At 43.1% G+C, this 21,604-nt stretch overlaps 1 protein-coding gene across 3 annotated transcripts; it reads right to left on the bottom strand.

Annotated features, from left to right (window-relative positions):
* Positions 1-773: 773 nt before the first annotated feature.
* On the bottom strand, positions 774-21,530 carry shc1 (SHC (Src homology 2 domain containing) transforming protein 1). Of its 3 annotated transcripts, XM_063488682.1 has the most exons (13): positions 21,342-21,530; positions 9,517-9,681; positions 9,226-9,296; positions 8,672-8,732; positions 7,103-7,222; positions 5,981-6,034; positions 5,551-5,602; positions 4,725-4,851; positions 4,488-4,635; positions 4,220-4,277; positions 3,837-3,953; positions 3,017-3,273; positions 776-2,916 (listed from the first exon to the last, which is right to left on the bottom strand). In XM_063488682.1, the coding sequence occupies exons 2-13, from the start codon at positions 9,676-9,678 to the stop codon at positions 2,788-2,790; spliced, it is 1,356 nt and encodes a 451-aa protein (XP_063344752.1). In that variant the 5' UTR covers positions 9,679-9,681; positions 21,342-21,530; the 3' UTR covers positions 776-2,787. The 3 variants fall into 3 exon arrangements, with proteins under 3 accessions (XP_063344751.1, XP_063344749.1, XP_063344752.1); XM_063488679.1 differs by lacking the exon at positions 21,342-21,530 and having other exon boundaries at positions 775-2,916; positions 9,517-14,765; XM_063488681.2 differs by lacking the exons at positions 5,981-6,034; positions 21,342-21,530 and having other exon boundaries at positions 774-2,916; positions 9,517-14,766.
* Positions 21,531-21,604: the final 74 nt, after the last annotated feature.

The raw sequence follows: 21,604 nt of genomic DNA on the forward strand, positions 1-21,604 counted from the left end.
GATAAGTGATATATGTATTTATATATGCAATCTATATTTTTCCAATACAGGTGTAAACAGACACATTTCCCTAAAAACAAAACAAGACAAAAAGTATTAAAACAGAAACATAAAGTAATAAAAATCATTATCTGTGCACACTATTTCAAAAGGAACCTTTGGCTTTTTAAAAACACAAACCAAAAAGTACAACAGCATCATCAACACTACCACCATCACCAACAATAAACAACTAATTTTCTGAAAGGATTTTCATGCAACAAAGGCTACTGTGATGCACAATAATAACACAGAACCAGTTCACTAACGATAAAGAGCATCAAGTGAGCCTGTTCCAGCCCACACACACATACAACAGGCACACACAGTAATGGCAGAACTTCTCTGCGGTTTTCCTATTTCTGACCTGCATAAAGCTGAACATGCAGACTGACCTGGCGGTCACTCGGGTATGTGTGTGTGTGTATGTGTGTGCATACATGTTCTACAACATGTTAGCCCACTTCAAAGTCTAATGACTAACAGATAGTTAAGGTTTAGGCTGAAAAAAATAAAATAAATCCCTTCTCAAATTTTAAAATTTTGGCTTCAGTCTCTTCGACATGTTCAAATTCTACATGAGCGACCTCTGTGCTGTGGTTTCTGGCTCTGTGTTATTTATCAAAGAAGTCATTAAATATACAACAATGGAAACAATAATCCATCACTTAAGCTTATCAGTCGAAAAATTTATGTTATTTACAGATGATCAGGAAAAACCCCGATCCCATACCACCCCGACCCCCACTCCCCCCCAGATGGTGACATCAAGTATCTGTGACTGTAAGCTGAACGCGAGAACGTGCATCAGAGGAGATTGCCATCACTAGATCTGTTTGCGTGTGTTTACCGGAGTGTCATTTTTGCAAAGTTGTTGATAAACTGAGACTTTTTTTGTAAGATTCTCCTGTAGCTGACTACATTTGAATTAAGTACATAAGGTGACTGCATTGGAGTGACATGACTGCATTGAAGAAACAAGGCACGATCAAAAAGGTATATATATATATATAAATATATATAAAAAACAAAAACAACTACATCATGAAGTGAGGGAGGAGGAAAACAGTAAACAATAACGTGAACTTCTCCCTCCTGATCCTCAAAAGTCTGTGAACACAGCACGCCGAGGAGCAACCTTTGGCTGAACATTTCATTGCAAGCAATATCCGTCTAACCTTGGAGCATAAAAGGTTTGGAAATCGTTCATTATTCTCTCAAACGATTCAATAAAACACGAACATCAAAATTACATAACCAGTTACCATGACATAACTTGCATTGTTTTTGCAGAAGGAAATTCATTGCTTAGACTGTTAAACACTTGTCAAAGGGGTCTCCCGCTACCTGTTCTTTTCAATTAGGATACTCTCTAAAAGATATAACACATAGATTGTCGATGCAAACGTGTATTAAGGTGTTTAATGTAAACCAATAGCTCAATAATATCTCGTCTAAGCTTCTCCAAACTTACTGAATTTTGTGTTGTGGTTGATTTTGATGTATTTTTTAAAACTCTCCTTTATTGCCCCCCCATGCACACAATCGTTCCTCTCCACTTTAAAACAGGCGCGTTTCGAAATGCATTTCTTTCTACACACATTTGCTCCGATGCCGCAAGCGCACAAGATCGATAGGAGTTGTTAATATTCATGGCTTCCTTTTCTGCTTCCTTTTCAACCAAGTTCATGTTCTTTGGCATGACAGGTGGTGCTGACTCAGTTGTGTAAAAGGTGTGTACGTCTGCGTTTAGAAAGGGATTGGGAGGATACAGCTGATTTGATCCTTGTGTACTCAGAGTGTCCTTTGATTGATGAGTGCCAAGATAATAGACAGAAATACAAAAAAAAAAAAAGAATATACAGTATATGAAGGTCATTGGCATAGCAGTCCTAGATTTGCATACAGGCTTTCCTCCAGGGGTTTAAAAGTCCTTAAAAGAGGAGAAGTTGGGGTTGGGGGTGGCCCTCTGATGAGATCGGAACCAAACTCGTATACCTGTACACATATTCTCCAGCCGAATTATTTTATACTAAGGATTGCTGTGAGAGTTTGTGTTTGAGCCTAGTTCAGTCTCGGAAACAAAGAACTCTTGCCATCCAGTTTGTGTTTTATCTAAAATGCTCCAGCAACAGTCTGAGGAGGATTTTTTTCCCTCCTTTCAGAAAGAATAAAAAAAGCACATGCTTAGAAGTACTGAAGATCTCCCTCCATGTCCCTTAATGTTCCTTTCCACACTCTTCAGTTCTGCCATTTCAGTACACGATTCCATGTAGTATTACGTTTCCATTTTTCTTTCATAATTACACATAAAGATTTTTTTTCTTAAAAAACAAAAAGAAAAAAAGATTGCATTTGTTTTCTGCCCCATTCTGTAATTTGCAAAGGGCTCCTTCCTGGTTCACAGTAGGCTGAGAAATTGCAGCAGTGCTTCTCAGCTTTGGAGGAATGCGCCTGATCGTCGGTGATGTCAGCGAAGGAACTGTAGATCACAGTTTGGACAGGAAATATAGCAACAGCAGCAAGTGAGTGATTTTGCAGAGAAACTGGTGATATTTTTTCTATTTTTTTTTTTTGGCTTTCTTTGCAATGTGTGTGCATATGTATCGTTGTGTGTTAGGTGTAGTGTTTCTGTGTGCATTAAAGGAAATGAGTGTGTGTGTGTGTGTGGTCGTGTATGTTGTGCAGAACTGATATAATAGTAGGAGTGTATGTTTTTGGTGGTGTATTTCATTGGTGTGGGTAAGGTCAGGCCCTGCGCTCTACTGGCTGTTGCAGACACACTTCACTCCCAGCTGACACAATGGGAAGTCTGTTGTCCATGTGGTAACTGATCAGGTGGCTGACACTCGAAAACCGATGGTCTTTTGTACGGACCTAAAAAAAGAAAAAGGGAATAAATTAGAGTAAGCTTCAACACCAATATAACACTCCACTCTGAAATCTCTGTTATGAATTTGATCGTTTCATGACGTACCACTCCTTCTGGGTCAACGAGCAGCAGGTGTTTGGGCTGACCACCCTGCTGTCCCGTGAGGACGTACTGCCCAGGTGTGGTTCCAGACTCCCGCACCAGGAAGTCGCCATCTCGGGTCAACAGTTTCTCTGCTTCCTTACGACTTAGGCTCCCGTGGAACCAGATTTCAGACTGTAACTGCTGCACCATAGAGGGCACTGCTGTCACTGAGTTTGGGCCTCCATGCCCAGAAACCCCCAGGGCATCATCAAGTGGCTCTTGAAAAATGAACACACAGAAATTTATTATTTTGTATTTCACTGTGGATAACATGTTGTCCTGTAGGATCCCATAGCATTGTCTGCATTTCTGCACGACCGATAAATAGGGAAGTGAACCACATTGACTCTGACAGATGCTGCACACAGTTGTGGACTCTGCCGTTAATGTGAAAAGCTTTATGTAGTCAATCAATAATCTTATATAAATTGCCCCTGTAATGGACAAAGACATTCTAATATCCTTATCTTCCTCTGAGGCTGACTTCTGTGGAGAGCTCCACTGCCAATTAGCATCAGTCATATGGAAATGTAAAATACAAACTACTTTACTCATCTCACGAGCCCAATGATTAACCCTCTTTTCTTCTCACATGAAAGAAAAATAGCTGATTGCAATTGCCAGAAATTTTGGTCATCTTAATTACAACCCACACACATCACAAATTACCTTTCTTATTTAGTTTTCTCACAGGCTAATGATTTGCACTAGTGTTCAGGATGCAGTCCATTTGAACTTCACTTAGCAGATTTCCAACAAAAACGCACAAAAAGACACTTACTCATGTCGAAAGCGTCTTTGTGAGCATTTCCGTTTGCTGCAGCTGGGAGACGAGGTTTATCTACGTTGACGTACGAAGGGTCATCAAACATCTCCCGCCCACCTTCTTTGGCACCCACTAAGAAAAAACAAAATAAAAAAGGAAATAAGTAAAAGTTGCACAAACACAGGAAGAACTTTGCCACATATTCTCACTTCCTTGCAATTCTAAGAATTTTATCAGGACTAAACAGGGCAGAAACGGAGAGAAAGTCTGACCAATTTCTCATGATTTAACAACAAATGATATAAAGAAATATGTTAGTAACCAAAAAAGAAAAAAAGGACAGGAATGACAGATCAAGTCCAAAGAGATGCACACATGCAGGCAGTGACAGAGCTCACCTGGTAGGGGTGGCAGAGGCTGTTTATGAATGTCATTCTGACCGGGCTGTCCATAAGGCTGCAGACACAGAGGGGTACAAACAAATGCTGAATGAGTGCACCATGTGGGCATCCTCAAAAAAAATGTTCTTTTCTGGCTAGTGAAATGATTATAATCTATTTATCTATCACTTAGGAATGACACAAGTAATTAATTAATTAATTTTTTTTTTGGGGGGGGGGGTTATGCTTGTCTTCCTTCTTTCATGTTAATATGCACTGTTCTCACCAGCGTGGCACCAGGCCGGGTCCTCATGTCAATCACTCCAGCAGGGGGAGGCTGTTTTCCAGGGAAATTGTTATAGTACGGGACATCAGGAGGCGGAGCAGCCTCATCATCTTCTTCCTCCCATGCAGAGCCATCAAATGGAGCCATTCTGTCACAGAGAACAGATACAGAAACAAATTATACGAGACAATATGCAAATACAAGCTCTTGGTTTGGGTTTGTGTAAGCGACAGTTACCTGTCATGAGGTGTGACCAGTTTCGGAGGGTTTTTTAGATACTGTTTAAAACGCAGTTCGAAGGCCTGACCAATGGTGCTGATGACTTCCTGGGCTAAACCCTCTGAACACTCCAGGATATGACATGCTGCAATAAGGAGGCACAAAAAGCTGATAAGCAGGCTTCTTTTGAAGGAAGCATGTGCTCCAACATACAAATACGTTCAGATACAGGTAGAATACAAAAGCACGTATGCATGTACATTTTTATTATGTGCGATGCTGTGGGACACATGTAGCAGCTCGAATACACTTTACACACTCTAGTTTTAACTCAAGAAATTACATAAGCAATAGGATGGCTTCTTTTTTTATAAGCACTGCATGTTAGAACTTTAATGTCAATAATCTAGCCCAATGATTTTCACTTTCAGTATTAAACTGAGGAGTGTTTTTGCTTTTTCAGCTGAGAAAGATGAGCCACAAGTTAACAAATTTAGCTTGCAAACAACCTATGGGACTTCAAAAATAGACATTTGGTGGAAAATGTACTTCTGCCTTTTCTCTGCACACTGGGTGTGTAATGTCTTAGCTCTAGCGGGGTATTTGGCAAATTCAAAGGGGAATAAACAGCTAATAGAGCTATTTAAGTTTGATTTACTTATTTTAAGATTAATTCAGTTCATACATTAATGAAAATGTCTGGTTATATTTGCTGAAAGTAAAAAAAAAGAGGACTAGTTGCACAGTGCAATGAAAGCAACTACTCTCATGTATTAAAGGATCATTTTATCTACACTGGCAGCTGCTACCTTGGTGAGGCTGTCATTTTGCCATTTCTGCTTACCTCTCTGGTTGACTGGATCTTTGGCCACATATGCTACGTACTCAGCTGTATCCTGAGGGAGACCGACAAGGAAGACAGTCAGAAAGGGAAAAATCAATAGGAGGGAAAAGTGAAGGGCAGGTTTAGGACAGAAAAGCTAAGAAGAGAAATAAGAAGAAAGAGGTAAAGCGAAGACGTTGGTGTTTAAGCCACAGCAGAAGTTAAAAACTTACAGAGCTTAAAGAAAAGAGAGAGACGATAGGAAGTAAAGAGATAAGGTCTGGAAAGAGGGACTGCAGTCCAGGCAATCCAGTAAGGCTGCAATAAAGTGAGTGGTATTCAGAGCAATAGACAATGACAGAAGGCAAGGAGGAAGAGCATGCTGGCTGAAGAAAGATGGAAAAAGGCGAGAGTGAGATTTCAGCTGAGAAACAGGGTTTGGCTGACTCACTGGGTCTCCTCCAGAGGCGAAAGAGATGGACTGCATGTGATGATTGGCGATTATCTGTGGAGAAAGAGAGAGAGAGGAAGAGAGAGGGAGAAAGAAGGAGAGAGAGAAGGAGAGCACGTGGGTGACATGAAGTATGTGGGAAGTGAAATGAAAGCATGTGGATGAAAAGACAAATGTGGAATCATTACTGAGAAAAGTGCTTTTTCCTCCATTGAGCGCCATCAATTGCAGCGGAGATAAAAACTAAGTAGGGACAATGGATGGAACACCTTTTTAACAGTCTGCAACAACCACCCATGTTAGATCAATAACAGCATCAACACTTGCTAATGCTTCAAGCACAAAGTGTGGTCTGTATCTGAGTCCTTAATTGTGATTTGGTATATGTTCTGCATGACATGTTTCTTCGCGCTAATGCGAATGCACTACACCACTGTATACCATCTCCCCAAAGATAAACATCGTGCAGTAGCTATTAACTCATTAGAGGTCTAAGAGGAGGATCACATCCTGCCTTGTGGTAAAGCAGGAATCAAGACAATGGTTAAGAGGGATTTGTGCAGCATCCAGAGTAAATGAGGCAAACAATGAGAAGCAGTTCTAAATATATATCGGGGCATCTCCTGAATATTCCAGGAGGTCACAATACATAATACATATGGAAAAATACTGAGAATTTCTTTTAAAAAAATGATGTTTATATCACTGAGATTCAACCACCTTTAACATTTTAGTGAACTAAACATGTTTACACCATTAACAAGAAGCTGAAAGCAGTGGGAATGATTACAATGCAACTATGAAGGCAAAAAATAAAAACATTTATAATTTTTGAAATAAATCATCTGTAGATTGGTCTTCGAAAGTAAGAAAACGTCACAAAATCCACACAAAAATCCCTCAAGCAAAGAGATCCCCAGGTTTACTCTGCTTCAGTAAACTCCACAGGCTAAGTGCACTCAGGGTACCTGAAAACATGCCCCATAGCTACAACAGAGAGCTCAGACAATCAAGTGTAATTCTGACTCAAAAGCGAGATTACTGGCTTTCAAGGACAGCTCAACGAAATGCCTGGGTAGAGTTTGAGAAAACAGCAGCTCGAGGTTAGAGCTTCGTTCTAACCTGTTTGCAGTCAGAGGCCAGCAGATTGAGGCTGCTGGTCGAGATGGTGAGGCTGATTGTCATGCCTGCAAACTGTAAATTACTCTTTCCCAGGATGGACGTTAGACAGCGAGAAGAAGGCTGCAAAAGGAGAGAGAGCGGTTTTAGTAATAATCAAATCAAGGTGCCCAAACCAAAAGCAACAGGACGTTTTGTTTTTTTTAAAAATTCAACAAAGCATGATAGTCCACTGAGTGCTCCCTGCCTCAGCATGACTCTGTGGGCATATGTGTGGAAATGCCTGTGTGTGTGGGAGTGGGAGAACAGCTGCAATTGTGAAAGTGATCCTGTCTCCAAGGCCAACTGCGACCAATTGGGAATAGACAGGACAGTTCACATACTGTAGCCTGGGCCAAGAGCATCACACAGACCATGCCAGCACTATTGTGCCAGCATTATTGCGCCAGCACGTTTATCCAAATCCTCCTACTGTTCTCATGGCTTTCATCCATATTTGTTCCAAAATGTTTAGAGTGTGCAGGGAGAAAAGCAGGAGCAACAGGACAGGAACCACATGCTTGGCCACATTAACCTCAGTCCTGCCAAATCAGAGGCACTAGACTAGTTTAATCTATTCTAGTTTATATCCTATAACTGTATTTTGTCTGCTGTGCTATACTGTCAGACATTCCTTGGTCAAACCCTGCTACAGCAGCAGGCAGCTGAATATAGCCACCTGTTTTATAGACTGTTTGGGTGGATGTTTTTAGGTTTACAGGAATACTGTGCACAGACACTCGCAGTCTTTAAACAGCAGACTGGCGGCTGTGTCTGCTAATCTGTTGTGCTCCTTTGGCCTGACGCTGGCTCCACACAACCTTCTACTCCACCTCTCCAGCCTCCCTTGTGACAACAGGGAGGGAAAAGAGAGATCAGAGAGTGACTGGTAATTACCTGTGAGTAGTCGGCTAACCACAGAAGTGTACAATCAGCCTAAATCAAGATTTGTGTGTGTATGTGTGTACTTGTAAAACTATATTTGACGGAACCACTGACTTTTAGATCACTGGAGAAAAAGTGGGGACATTTTGGTTGGTCCTGATTTTTGTGTGTAGGTTAAGGTTATAATTAGGTTTAGATTAGGGATAGGCTCTTCTATGAAGATAAAGAGGCAAGGGAATGGATTAAGTCAGTGAATGTGCTCATAAAGATAGCCATACAAACTTTGTTTATGTGCATGTGGGCCAGCTATACTCACGTTTTGGGGACCTAAATCAGTTAGCAAAGACACATTATGGAAAAAAGGAAGTGCCAAATGTGTAATGGTTATAGTTTAGGATCAGTGTAATAACAAATTGGAAAAACTCCAGGTTATGAATGCAACTTAATGTAATATCCTCTAAAATCATGCATACATGGCTCTTTGTGCGTTTGTGTGTATACATGAGACTAAATAGCCCACTGACCACAGGGTGGACAACCGAGCTAAATCTAGTTCTTATCCAGAAAACTCTTCATAACGCTGTCCACTTAAGTCTTATAAATAAATAATGCTCTGTATGGGTGTATGCTCCTGTATGTAGCGCGTACCTTTCTCCTGCGGGCTCCTTTGGCACCGGGTACTGCCTCACACACCACAGAGATAGCTTCCCTGAAAAATGAAAAACATGCATGTTTGCAAATGGCATGTAATTAACCTAAACACCTTCCCAGATTCACATTTATGGATATTAAATGAGATCTGGCAGCGGGTGATAGAATTTATCGTCCCTGGCGACTGGGCTCGTCTTTGCCACGGAGACAAACATCATTGCGGAAACCAGATGGAAACCACCAGGATTCCAGAACATTCTAATTTGGGGGCTCTGAGAACGGCAGGCGTGTACATGCAAACACACACGGGCAGATGCAGTCATATGCTAAAACAGAAAGAAACAAGCCCCGCAAGCAAAATGGAGCGGAAGCAGGACGGAAAGCAAGCGAGCGGGCAAAGGAGTAAATGCGAGGTGAGTGATGTATGTGTGAGCCGCCAACATTTTTCAAAGTATAACCACACTTTTAACATCTCGCCCCCTCAGAAACAAAGCAGAAATGAAACGAGAGAAAGGTCAAACCTGCAGCCGATGAGCTGTGTGTAATCTCACCTGGTGACCTGAGTTCTGGTGTTGAAGTCCAGCGCCCGCATTGATTGTAGCACCTCCACGCATCCCATGTACTACCCAGGAAACAGGAAGGCAAAACATTAACATTAGACATTTCCTACATCCCGGTCCCATTGGACCAAGGGAACACAACAGAGGAAGAAAGCAATAGTATCCTTTCCTCATTTCTGACTCAGTTTCTAAAAATGAAGGGTTTATATGCACAGAAACAGCTTGGTGACGTGCAACTTTGCATTTAAGCTAGAGGTTACTGAGAATGTGCCACCCACTTACCCGTACAGTGTAGGAAACACCGGTGGTGCTGACCACATTGTCTGAGTGCAGCCAGCCACGGGTGGGCTTGTTGACAAAGGAGCCATGGCGCGTCCACTCGTCTCCTCCCAGCTGCCCTCCTTCCACCCGTGCCCTCCTAGACACCCCTCCTAGCCGGTTCATGTCCTGCAGAGGAGGTCGGGGAGGGGGAGAAGGAGCAGTTAGAAGCGAAACAGGGTGATGAAGTGGTGGGGAGGAGCTAGAGTTGCTCCTGTCATCCCCAGAGGACTCAACAGGCGCCTGAGGTGCCTGAGCTCCCTGTGATTTGCTTGAGGCCTTGAGTCCTGGGAGAAGAGTAGCTGAGACACCCAGACGAAGAGAGCCCATCCTGGGGAAGAAGGAGCAGAAGGTGGTGGGGCTGTTCTCAGCTTGTTGGGGAGAGGAGGGGGGCAAAATGGGAGTGAGAGATGAGGAAGAGAGAGAGGAAGGTAAGCCAGGGGAGGGTGTGAGGGGGGTGACAGGACTGGAAGGAGGAAACGATGATGGATTGGAGTTTGTTTCGTCAGTTGAGCTCAGTGATTCACTCCGAAAATGGGTGTACTTTGTTTTCTCCATAATGAATTGAATCATAATGAATCTGCAGTGTCAGTTTTTATATCCGTGCAAGTCCACACAGGCTCTCGTGATTCAAAGTCTCTTTGTCTCAGTATTCAAAGTTTTTCTCTAAAAGGACAAACAGCCATCTGTCTGTCTTGCTCAGTGTAAGAGCTGCATCCATCTGTCTGGTTGTGTGTCCTCCACTTGTTTCCAGGCAGCCAAAACCCAACTGCTTTAAAAACGGCTTTATCCACAATGAAAGCAGTATGAGGAAAAGCACAGAGGAAACGTTGGGTGTCCCAGTTAATGGTAAAACACAGACAAAAAAGCTTTTTAGTGCACCAGTGCAGCTCATGTTGTCATGAGTTCATTTTGAAATTTACTTGAGTGTTTTCTGAGTTCCCAGGAACTGATGAATAGCTTCTTAGCTGTCCACAGACTGTTGCTCTTGGTGTTTTGCCATGATGTAAAACAATATCTGTGACTATCTTGTCCCAACTTAATAGCCTCTGAGTGAGGCCCAGTAATTCAGCTGTCACCAGCACCATGAAGAATCAGCACAAGTGATTGTCTCTCTGAACACCCCCTCATGTGTATGTCCTACTGCTCTGAGGGGTGAGCATTTCTATGTGATGTGTCTACATGTGTGAGGCAGTATAAACCTTGCCGGCCTACAATGCTTCTTTGATTATCTGTGTATGTTCGTGTTGGCATGCACTTGTGCGTGCACGTGTGAAGCAGCTCCCCTTGGCAGCTCTATCCTGCTTGACACGGGCCCATAAAAATCCTATTAGCAGCCAGCGAGGGGATTGCAAGGAGGGCCGTGCACGCTAACGCGGCAGCGAGGCGCACATTATACACAGCCTCAACTGGTCGATACGACAGCAAGCACCTGCAGAGCTCAATGAAGCCCAGAACTGCTAAAGAAGAGAGAGGAGGCTCTTACTGATGTATGGCTAGTCTCCAACTCTTGGTAGCAGCACACTTTCTTTAACGCCTACTTTTCACTCCCTCTCTCTCTTCCTCCAAATGCTTTCATGTCCTCTCTGAATGGCCCTCGCTCTCTCTCTCCCTGCTTCTTCTTCTTCTTCTCTTCTCTTCCAGATTACCTCTGGCGCAGGCGCCTTCCCTTTCTCTGAACTCTTTCCTCCCTTCTCTCTGTCTCCTCTCTTATCCTGGAAGTCTTCTCTCTTCCTCCACACTATGTACTCCGCCAACCTCTGTCTCTCCAACGCCTCCGCCCTCTCCCGCGCCACCACTTCCTCTCTCCTCTTCCAGATGATCTCTCGCTCCCCCTCTCCCCCTCCCTCGTCTGCTCGCCCGTTCTCCAGGCTGTCCTGTTTAACAGTCCCTCAGTCGAAAAAAATAATAAAAATAAATAATAATAATATTGAGCCCTGTCTTTCTGCTTCCCTTAGCTTTAGGATTATAGATGGTTAAAGGCTAGGCATGGTAACCTTTGACACCAACAGAAACCCTAAAGACAAAAAGTTAAGTACTTAAGACTGCACTGGCAGAGTTGAATCTGTTCCTGACTGATGTTCCTGATATGGCTAAAACAAGTGAGCCTGTCTTGTTTCAAGTGTGTTCCCTAAAACTGGCCACATAGGGTGTTGTTTTTTTTTCTTCCTGGAGCACCATTAGATAGCGGTAGTTTGAGTCTGAGATGCTGCCTGTGTCTGGTACAGTGACACACACTGCAGTAGCACGGTGGTGATGTAACACTGAAGAATGTAGGTCATTGGCTGATGACGACTACCGGTGGTCTTGTTGTGATGGTAATGAGACCTGATTGGTCAGGTTTGAACTCCCAACCCAGGGTTCCCTGAATGGTGCTGGAGGCTCACCAGTGTTCAACATGTAGTCACTCGCCCAGCTGGAAATGCTCAATCAAAACTGCTGTTAGGCTGATTTCTCTATGCACGGCTGTTCTCACCCTGTAACTTTATTACGGCCTAGTTCAAATAGCAATCGCAGAACAGAGTTATTTACCTGAGAGAAAAATATTGACACTGTCACAGATGATATGAACGAGCCAAGAGTTATATTCCTTCCTTATCTAAGGCAGGGCTTATCAAGCAGCAAGTAAGCTCTCTCTACTGTACAGACACCATCTCACATCTCATAGTCTGCATAGTCCAATCTAGAAGGCAAACAACAGTCTGTTTACATTAACAGTCTCTCACAAACCGGAGCCCCACAATTAAAACAGTCTGCAACAGTTTGACCTCAGTAGGAGGCAAAGCTACACCTACAGTCCAGCAGTAAGCTGGCTGGCTGGCCTACAACTTAGTGCTGCTGAGGCACTAGTCATACTTACAATCTGTTGACCTTTGCTCCCTCAAAGGAGAGGGAGCAACACATACAAGTTCCACAACACATACAAGTCTGTAAAAGTGGCACCAGCGTTTCAGTAATGCCAAGCAAAAAAGGCTGATTATTTTTTTCTCCTCACACTAAGATTTCAGAACTTCACTCTGCCTGAAGGACAGCCCGCATGCTTGTGGTGGGCGCTCAATGCATGGCAAAGGAACAGTCGCCTACACCAGTCTAGCACCACAGAGGGATTGTCTAGCAATTCTAGCTAGTCATCCATCTGGTCTTGGCCAGAAAGCACCATGGAGGATCCAGTCATACTTATGAACTGCAAGACAGGCTGGGATGATCTCCAGAAAGCTGTAAAGTAGTATGGCTGGAAAAGTCACAACACGCACACACTCACAGTACTTGGACAATCAAAGAGCATGCAGATTAAACAAAAGGGTCTGTCACACATCTAATAAAACCAGAACTTAGTCCGTAGAGATGAATAGCACTTAAAAAGGCAAACTATTCAACCTCGGTAGACTTGCTAACACTGGAGAGAAATTCAGGTGCTGTTAAAAAAAAAGGGAGCTGCTGAAATGCTCTATGGGCAGAGTTAACCCTGGTTCTTCCCAGGGATGTTTTAGTGCACCGAACACAGTGTAGGTCAGGTGACTGCAGAGGAGATGACCCTCTACAGGAAGAGAAATCCTGAGTCACCTAGAGACAAACAGCAAAAGGAAAAGGCTGTGACAACCACAGCTAATGACTGGTGATTGGTGGCCTTGGGGCCACGCAGCTGTGATATGTACAAGTGAAATCAGTACTGTAATCTAATTCATCCAGTCACTTCTGATAAGAACTCATCAGTTTGACTGATGGAAATGGTAGTTGCCATTAATAAATGTGAGATCGGGACAGGCTGGACGGAGATGAGTCGTACAAGGCGAACACAGAGAATTGGGAGGGGGAGACAGGTGACCTGAAACAACCCTGATTCCCGGAGCTTGCCGAGCTCCGCAAAGACAAGGACTGTCTAGTAGAGAAGAAGGGACACAAAAACTCTAAAAACTGACACAAATAATGGACTAATCTTGTTTTATCTAGTAAATATATACAATTACCTAATGGCACAGCACCAGTTAAAAAGATAGGACAAGGAAAACCAACTTTACATCTTGTTCTGTCTGCAGCTGCTGCCCGTTGCTATGGCAACAGACATTAAAAGAGATGCCTGCAGAGGATATATACTGAGAAGTCCTGACAACAGCAGAAATCTTCAGACAAAGAGATAATCGCTTTGTCAAATCACATTGCAAGCAATTAGTAGCTCCATCAAAGGCTCCACATTAGAGCTCCTTTTTTTTCATCCAACAGGAGAAAAACTACAGACTCCTAGAAAGATCAATATGGTTCAGGAAATGATCAAAGTTTGGCCGGCATCACGCAAGCCATAAAACCCAATCAATGTTGACATCCGACGTCGGTCGCTTGCACCGACTCCGACTAGGGCATGTAAAACTGACACTGTTTTCAAAGAACAATAATCTCTTTTCTAATAACTGTATAAACAAGAATTTCACCAAGAATTAACATCAAAAAGACTACTGATGTTTAGAAAACTTGCATAAAAACAACCTGAATATTCTGTGCAGCAGCTAACAAAGATTAGAATGATTGTATAACATCCTGCAGAGTAGATCCTACGCTCATGAAGGATAGGAAAAGAAAATAGAAAATCACAAAGGGAGTCTGTATTTCCAAAAAAAGAAAAGAAAAAGTAATTAAACTGTTCTTTATAAAGTGAGTCTTATCGATTTCCCTAAGTGTTTTAATGAATGGCAAAAAAACAAAACAAAAAAATAAAACAAAAACCGAAGTAGTTCCTTTTTTGGTTTATAAAGCATGCAATTGATAATCCACGGTGATTCTCCTAAAGCTAGGTTCCGTTTTCACATAAGAACCACATTAATGTTTAAACGGCCACAGCCTGTCCGATCATTCGTCCTCTCCTTCCTCTTCCTAGCTTTCCCTTCGTCCACTCCCCGAAAAACGTGCTTCTCCTCTGATCCGCTCTTCCGCTCGATTAATTCACAAAGTCACTGCCGGCAGCTCCTCTCCATCTATCCTCTCCTCCGTTTGGCTGCCTCCTCTTTTCGTCCCTCCTCTCACTCTCTCTCTCTCTCTCTCTCTCTCTCTCTCACTCTCACTCTTTCAGCAGATGGTGAAATGGCAGTGTTGCCAGGATGGATGATGGTAGTCCTTCATTGTGCTCCTCTTCTCCCCTCACGTCTGTCTCTCATCCCCACTTTCCTTCCACCTCTGTCTGTCTGTTAGAGGCACAAGCACACTGTCTGTCCTCCCCTCCTCCCAGTCTGGGTGGGTGATGCTGCCTCCCATTCTCTCTCTCTCTCTCTCTCTTTCATACACACACACACGACCGCGCCACAGCCTGTGCCCTCCCCACCTTCTTTTCTCCCATGCTACCTCCTTCCTGTTTCCTTCCCTTCCCCCCACCTCCTCTCTGCAGCCAGAGTCATTTAGCAGTATACATGTGTATGCACAGCAAGATGCTGCACTTCTACTCAGAAATGCACACACTCCAAGGGGAGATGGAGATGGGGATGGGGAAGGAGGAATGAAGGGAAGGGAAGAGAAGGGAAGGGATGGTGGATACATGTGTTTGTGTGTGCATGTGGAGGGTGGGCTGTTCATGTTGGGCATTCAACGCTCCTCCCTTATTCATGTTTGGTAACCTGAGAAACACAGTTAAAGAGTGAGGGGAAGAGAGTGAGAGAGAGAGGAAGGATGGATATAGATAGCCTCTGTGTGCTGTGACATGAGGTCACTCCATATAACCTTGATAAAAGTGGACAAAGTGAGGGGAAAAAAGAAAGAAGACTGCACTCGCATGATAAATATTTCCAATGTTACTACATGACTACAGCACTCTAGGGGAAAAGACTGGAAGACATAAAGCAGAAATCCCACAGATTGGTCTTGACATTCGAGCGCATCTGATGAGAAGGCAGTGTTGCGGAAAGTAGAGGAAACCACACATAGAGTGACACAGGAACCCAGCAGAGTGGATAGCAGAGAGTCCTCAAATGACACCCCAAACAGTCCCCGCAGTACCAATTTTCACCACTACACCATTATCATGAGCTCAAGCAGTGCACTCAAGGATGTGAAGGTTCATAATGAGACAACTGCAGGCAGCTAGCATTCGTTCTGATTGGTAGTGATGGGCATGAGTGGCGAAGAAGTCACCCTCCACCCGCAGCCTGCAAGACGCCCAGAACCAGTGAAACACACGGTACACTGTGGCTTAGGGTTGACCTAACTGAACATTTTGTGCTCCCTTATTAGACTGAGTGAATTAACAGTTCAGGTGCCATCTTGAATTTACATTAAAAAGATAGCAACCACACTGAGCTGACAGTTTATTCAGTACACCCAGCTAAAACTTATTGTACGATCTAGTGTGCAATATAAAGCACCTTGAGGCGACTGTTGTTGTGTTTTGGCGCTATATAAATAAAATTGAATTGAATTGAAAACTACTGCAGTTCAGCCAGTTTCTTCTCCATGGAGCCGCAACCTCCAAAAATAACCAAAAATATCCATCTGAAAATATAGATATGGGTTTTTTAGCTCATAAAGGTAAGATTTATCTCACAGCTTCCAACTGCATTTGTTTTATTTGGGTGCAACTAATAAACTGCAGAGGAAGTAAAGTTAACATCCCATTCAAACCACAATAAATTTACATGCACAGGGCTGTACAATTACTGAAGCACGATTTCAAAACGACTTTAGTTTCCAGTTCTTTCTTGCAGGTGAAAACTTGTGCAATATTAAAGACGGCAAATGAGGAGTAAAAAAGGAGGGGCGTGTGATTTTTCTGCATCACACTGTACTGCTTCTTAGAAGGCTGCGCTTTGTTGAAAAATCTCTTGAATAAGGTTTTTGTTTTATGTTGCATATGCTACTTGGAAACCCTTTTAAATGGGTCAGAGAACGTTCCAGTTTGTTTCATATCAAAGCCTGAAACATGACACTTTCATAACGCTCGATTATAATTTCATGAAAATGGAAAGGAGGCATCTTAATTGGTGAAATATTGCACACCAACTACAATCACTCTTGTGTCCACAGTATCTTTGAGAGCAATTTTATTTTATTCTTGGTGTAATTGTGCAGCCCTGAAATTACAGTGCTTTAACAAATAATGCTTATTTTACACATATGCCCACCAGGGCTGGATGCGAGAGTCTGTTCATTTCTATATCATATCAGAAATTTAGAAGCAGCAACTCCTTTGCCACTGTGGCACGATGTGTTTTTTTGATCAGCTGCTTGTACCATTTTAATGTCTTACCATATATTCCATCGGCCAGCACAGGCAGCATGTGAGTCTGTAGCCCTAAAAACACCAAGGTGCACATCAGCACACAGTACACAAAAGCATACACAGTCGCAGACAAGCACACACGCACAGAAATCAAAGAGCAAATTACAGCGTGCTCCAACCAGCGCCCTTGCAGCCACTTGACTTCCAGCATGCTTTGCTCCCAGCATCAGCTGTGGAGAGAGTCATGGGACCTTCTTCATATCGAGCACACAGACACACAACATTGACACAGGGCAGAGGCCGGGCGATACTGAGAGGGATAAAGTAACGGAAAGCGAAGGAAGGAGAGAGGAAGAGTGAAAGGAGAAAGGCAGAAATCCGCTGTGCGTGTTGAAACATACCCTGTGGAATGAAAAGAATCAACTCAAAGGACTGCATGTGTAGGTTGTTTGTGTTTCAGCTTGCCCAGTGCGAGTTAGCAAGTGTGAGTTTTGGTGTCCTGCGCCTGCAGAAGTCTGTGGAAACTGCAGCTAGTCAGTATTTATTAGATGAAACAGTCGGAGACAGACTAAGAAAGAGCTCTGGATCTAATGCACACGCTGCAGGGCCACATCTGCAGTCTGCTCTTACACTGTATATCTGTGTGTGTGTGTGTGTGTGTGTGTGTGTGCGCGTATGTGTGTGTAATGTGATTTGACCCACCTCACTTATCCTTATTTGAACTAGTCAAAAAAAAAAATTAGCAAAGATGAGTAAACAGGGCCTCGATGCTAACATTTTCTCTTGGATTCTTGCCAGAGATGCTGACTAACATCAATTCCCATTATCAAGGCAACACAGACAGTAAAGAGTCGAGTAAAGAATGAACAATAGAAGGGAGAGAGGGAGGAAGCGTAACTCACACGGGAAAGTCTCAAACATAAACACAAATAAGAAGGCACACTGGAAAAAGGCAATCAAATTTTAAAAAATTAGGCTGAGGGTGAACATTAGATTAGCCACGGCTTCAGCAGGAGTACTTTCTCTCGGCTTCATAGCTCACTATACACACAGCAAACATGTGAGCTGGCTATTTTGGGTTGTGCTTCCACCACCACCCCTCCTCTAACCACACTCCCACATCTCTATCTCCTTCCATCATTCCTTTCCTGCTACCACTTTCTGCTTTGCTCCACTTACGACTTCCACTTACAACTTCCTTCTCGGTTTAACGGCTTACTTGTCAGAAACTGCGATGTTTCTTCACTGAGGTTCCAGCTGAACCTTTGAACATTGTCTGGCGTAACTTTTAGTCCTCTGTAGCAGCAAGTATCGAAATTCTTCAAGGGTTCAAGTTTGCATGAAATACTTGGGTCAGGGTTTTGTTTTGTTTTTTTACACAAACATACGTTTCCGGATTTAAGTCATAGCTTTGCAAACTTTGTGCAGTTTGCTTTTGCTCAATTAACAAAAGTTCTGATCACACAGCAAACAGGGGTGAACAGCTGAAAGCAAAGTGCAAACGCAATTTGATTCAACTTTTTTCTACTGGACAACCACACCACTTCACCCATTAAGACTGTGTCATCTAATTTAAGTACATGTTGCTGAGTCGCTGCTTTTACTGTTATTTTAACAAGTTTCCAAGTCGATTTATTTTAGTGCTGTTTCTTTAAACATTGCTTTATGTCCAAGTGTATCTGAATAATGTTAACCAGTGGCTTCTGAAAAGTGCATGCTGAGGAGCGGATACACAGAATAATCAACGCTACAAAACAATAACAGCTAGGAGATTTTAACTTGACCCTAAAGTGACCCTAAAGAGTTACTTCAATACTATTAACACTAAGCTGAAGTAAGATGTGGGATCATTCCATCTAAAAACATCACATTTTCTGCTCAGCCACCTGTGATTTGCCTGAAAATGTTACAGTTTAATTCGGACATAAATGTGTGATTACTGGGAAATGTTAACCTTGCAAAAGACAACTGGTGCACATTTCTGAACGTTATATAGCTGTATTCCACAATAAGATCAAATAAAAGATGCAGAATCCCTTTTAAAATGCAATTACTACTCACCGAAATGAAGAAAATGCTATTTTTATTCAGATTTTGTGATGATTGATCAAATATGATAATTATGTTAAGCTGTACCCAGCAGAGAGTCTTCCCCAGATAGTACAAAATTCTGGAGTTTCTTGGAGTACAAGAACTTTACTTAAAACTGAGAAAATAACTGTGTTAAATATATACATATTTAGCCTGCTTTGTGGGCATGCACATTCAGGCTTATCATTATTCACTTTAAAATATACTGAAGACCTCCGGTGAAGCGAGCCTGAAGGAATCCTGATCTGCAAGAAGAGATACCGTTTGAAAATGCAATCTCAGCTTTCTGAGTAAAGAGAGAGACAAACCACAATAAAGACACAAACAGACTTTCAACTTAGATACGTGGCACCACAGAGTCACTCTGCTGTAACGCGCTGCATATAAAAATGCAACAATCATGAGTCTCTCATACAGAATTCAGAAAAACCATCAGCAGCCATCACGCTGCTAATGAAATTCCGCCGAAGCTGCACTAACTTCTGTTTTTTAGCATCGCACGGGACGAGATTTTAATCAAACTGTGGCTCACGCAGTGCGCTGAGCACTGAGCACGTCGCGCTAGACTGAGCACCGCAGGAGGAAACGCAGCTGAGACTCGGCTCTATTGTAAGAAGGCAGTGACGGACAACCACATGCTATGGCCTCAAAAACAAACTCCTACAGTTGGTTTCCAGAATGCGCTCATACACACCAGGAAATAGAAAAAAACGCGAACAAACAACCCCCCTCCCCACATGGTCGGAGAGACAGACAGAGTACATGAGCCAGACAGAAGAAACCTGAGAAAAACACATCCTCACAGGTCAAGACACCCACACAAAAAGCGTATGTAGTGTCGACAGTCTCGAAGTGTTTATAAGAGCTTAGCACCTCAGCACTATGTTTTGTCAATAGCCATGCACCACAGGCCGAAATCCAAGTCTAATATCTGCGGTAATATTTGCACTGCTTACAAAAATCTAATTCTTTATTTTTGAATTGGCTGTGCGTCTGAGACACACAGACTCCGTGCACAGCTGTCAAACTGAAACCGCTGTAACAATCAAGTGTCACACCCCCCGTCAATCAAGGCGAAGGCTTTTACCGGTGACCGAGGGGTTTGAAGGGAATTGGACAGATCCAATTTTAATCAAGTGGATTTTGGTTTACGCTGGAGTGTGATGGAGTGGCCGAGGCGCTCGACTTTGGCTGACAGTTTGTGTCCCGAACTGTCCTCCTGTGTTTGTTTATGTGGGTCTAAGACGCACACGGCCTATTTGTCAGGCTCCTGACATGTGTCTGAATCTACCGCTTCTTGGGATCAGATGTTGACTGGACCTTCCCTCGGCCTCCATTTCATCGGTGGAGATAACTTGAGTCATATAATATCGTGTCAGCGGCTGCTGGTCTGAGCGGTATGGTTGACCCTGATAACAGCACTGAGCCCACTGCTTTCAGCTACCTCAATCACAGCACATAGCCTCGAGTCTGCTTCTATAATAGTCTGTCTGCCCTTCACTTGTTTACCGCGAACTTTAACTCTGTCACACTGACCCTGTTTTACACATCTGAGGTGCGTTTTGGTGACCGGTCTCCGTGGATGCGCACAAAAGGGTAACATTAAGTAAACTTTTTTTAATGTCTGATTTTGTACAGATTTGCGAGTGGGTTCGTGTGTGTACTGATAGCTCCTAAGGCTTATCTCACTGACACTTTATAGCCTGAAGCAAATCAGGCAGATTTCAGCAAAGCTAGGACAGGCTTTAGTCCCTAAAGCAAAATAAACACAAATTGCTAAATAGTGAAGGAGTAGTGAAAAGTATCTTTCATAATAATCTCCAATGTGATGGGAAAAAACTTGTTCTGGGTGCAAGAGTCCTACACCTTTTTTTCGCTTTTATACAAAAGAGGGAAAGTAAGAAGGTTGGAGAAGACGACAGCAGCAAAAAGTTGGCCCTTTATACCAAAAAATGTCCTCAAATAACTGTCTTATTTTGCTCAGGTCTAACTTAGTTTGAGTTTATAGGCGCCTCTTAAAAAGAAAGGGCATGTGAGTGACCTGCTTTCTGTTGTTTTTGCTCGTCCAGAGGACACAACGATGACTTCTGATCACTTTCTCTTGTAAACTTATTCCATTATTTTAACAGAGGCTCCAACAACAGCTTACTTAAGTTTCAGGTTTTAATAATAAAACCTGGCAACACACACACACACACACACACACACACACACAAAGTTTGAAAGCACGAAGTTAAACATTTAGTTAACTCGTGCACGCCCCAGCCTAACCATTTACATATTTCTTACAGTAACTCAACAGGCTCGACTGCACCGTGGCGTAACATAACAACGAAACATTGAATTGTCCGGCAGAACTATGTGTCCCTGCGGAGACCACAAATTTAGCACATAATCAGTTTCCTCACACTTTTCATACGTGCTATAGCTGACGCACAGCACGCAGAGACCGCACCATGCCCCCCCAAAAAAGTGTGGGCAACTTTAACGAGCAACTTACCAGCTCTGTTCCTCCCTTTCCCTTGAATGCCCCTCCTGCCCACCAAGCTCTGTTGCTGCTGTTGCACAAATTTCAGCTTAATTTCATATAACAGGGCAAAGGGTCGACAGTTTTGTCCGCCGGGATCCTTGTATATTTGATGGTTAACTTCATAAAAGAAGACTCTAAACTTCTTCTTTCCTCTCCCTTTCCGTCCCTGCCTCCTCCCCCTACCTCCCCCTCCACGATCACGACAGAAGTCACTTCCGCGAACAACGCAGCGT

The sequence above is a fragment of the Pelmatolapia mariae genome, linkage group LG10_11 (genome assembly GCF_036321145.2).
Source record: "Pelmatolapia mariae isolate MD_Pm_ZW linkage group LG10_11, Pm_UMD_F_2, whole genome shotgun sequence".
Lineage (NCBI taxonomy): Eukaryota > Metazoa > Chordata > Actinopteri > Cichliformes > Cichlidae > Pelmatolapia > Pelmatolapia mariae.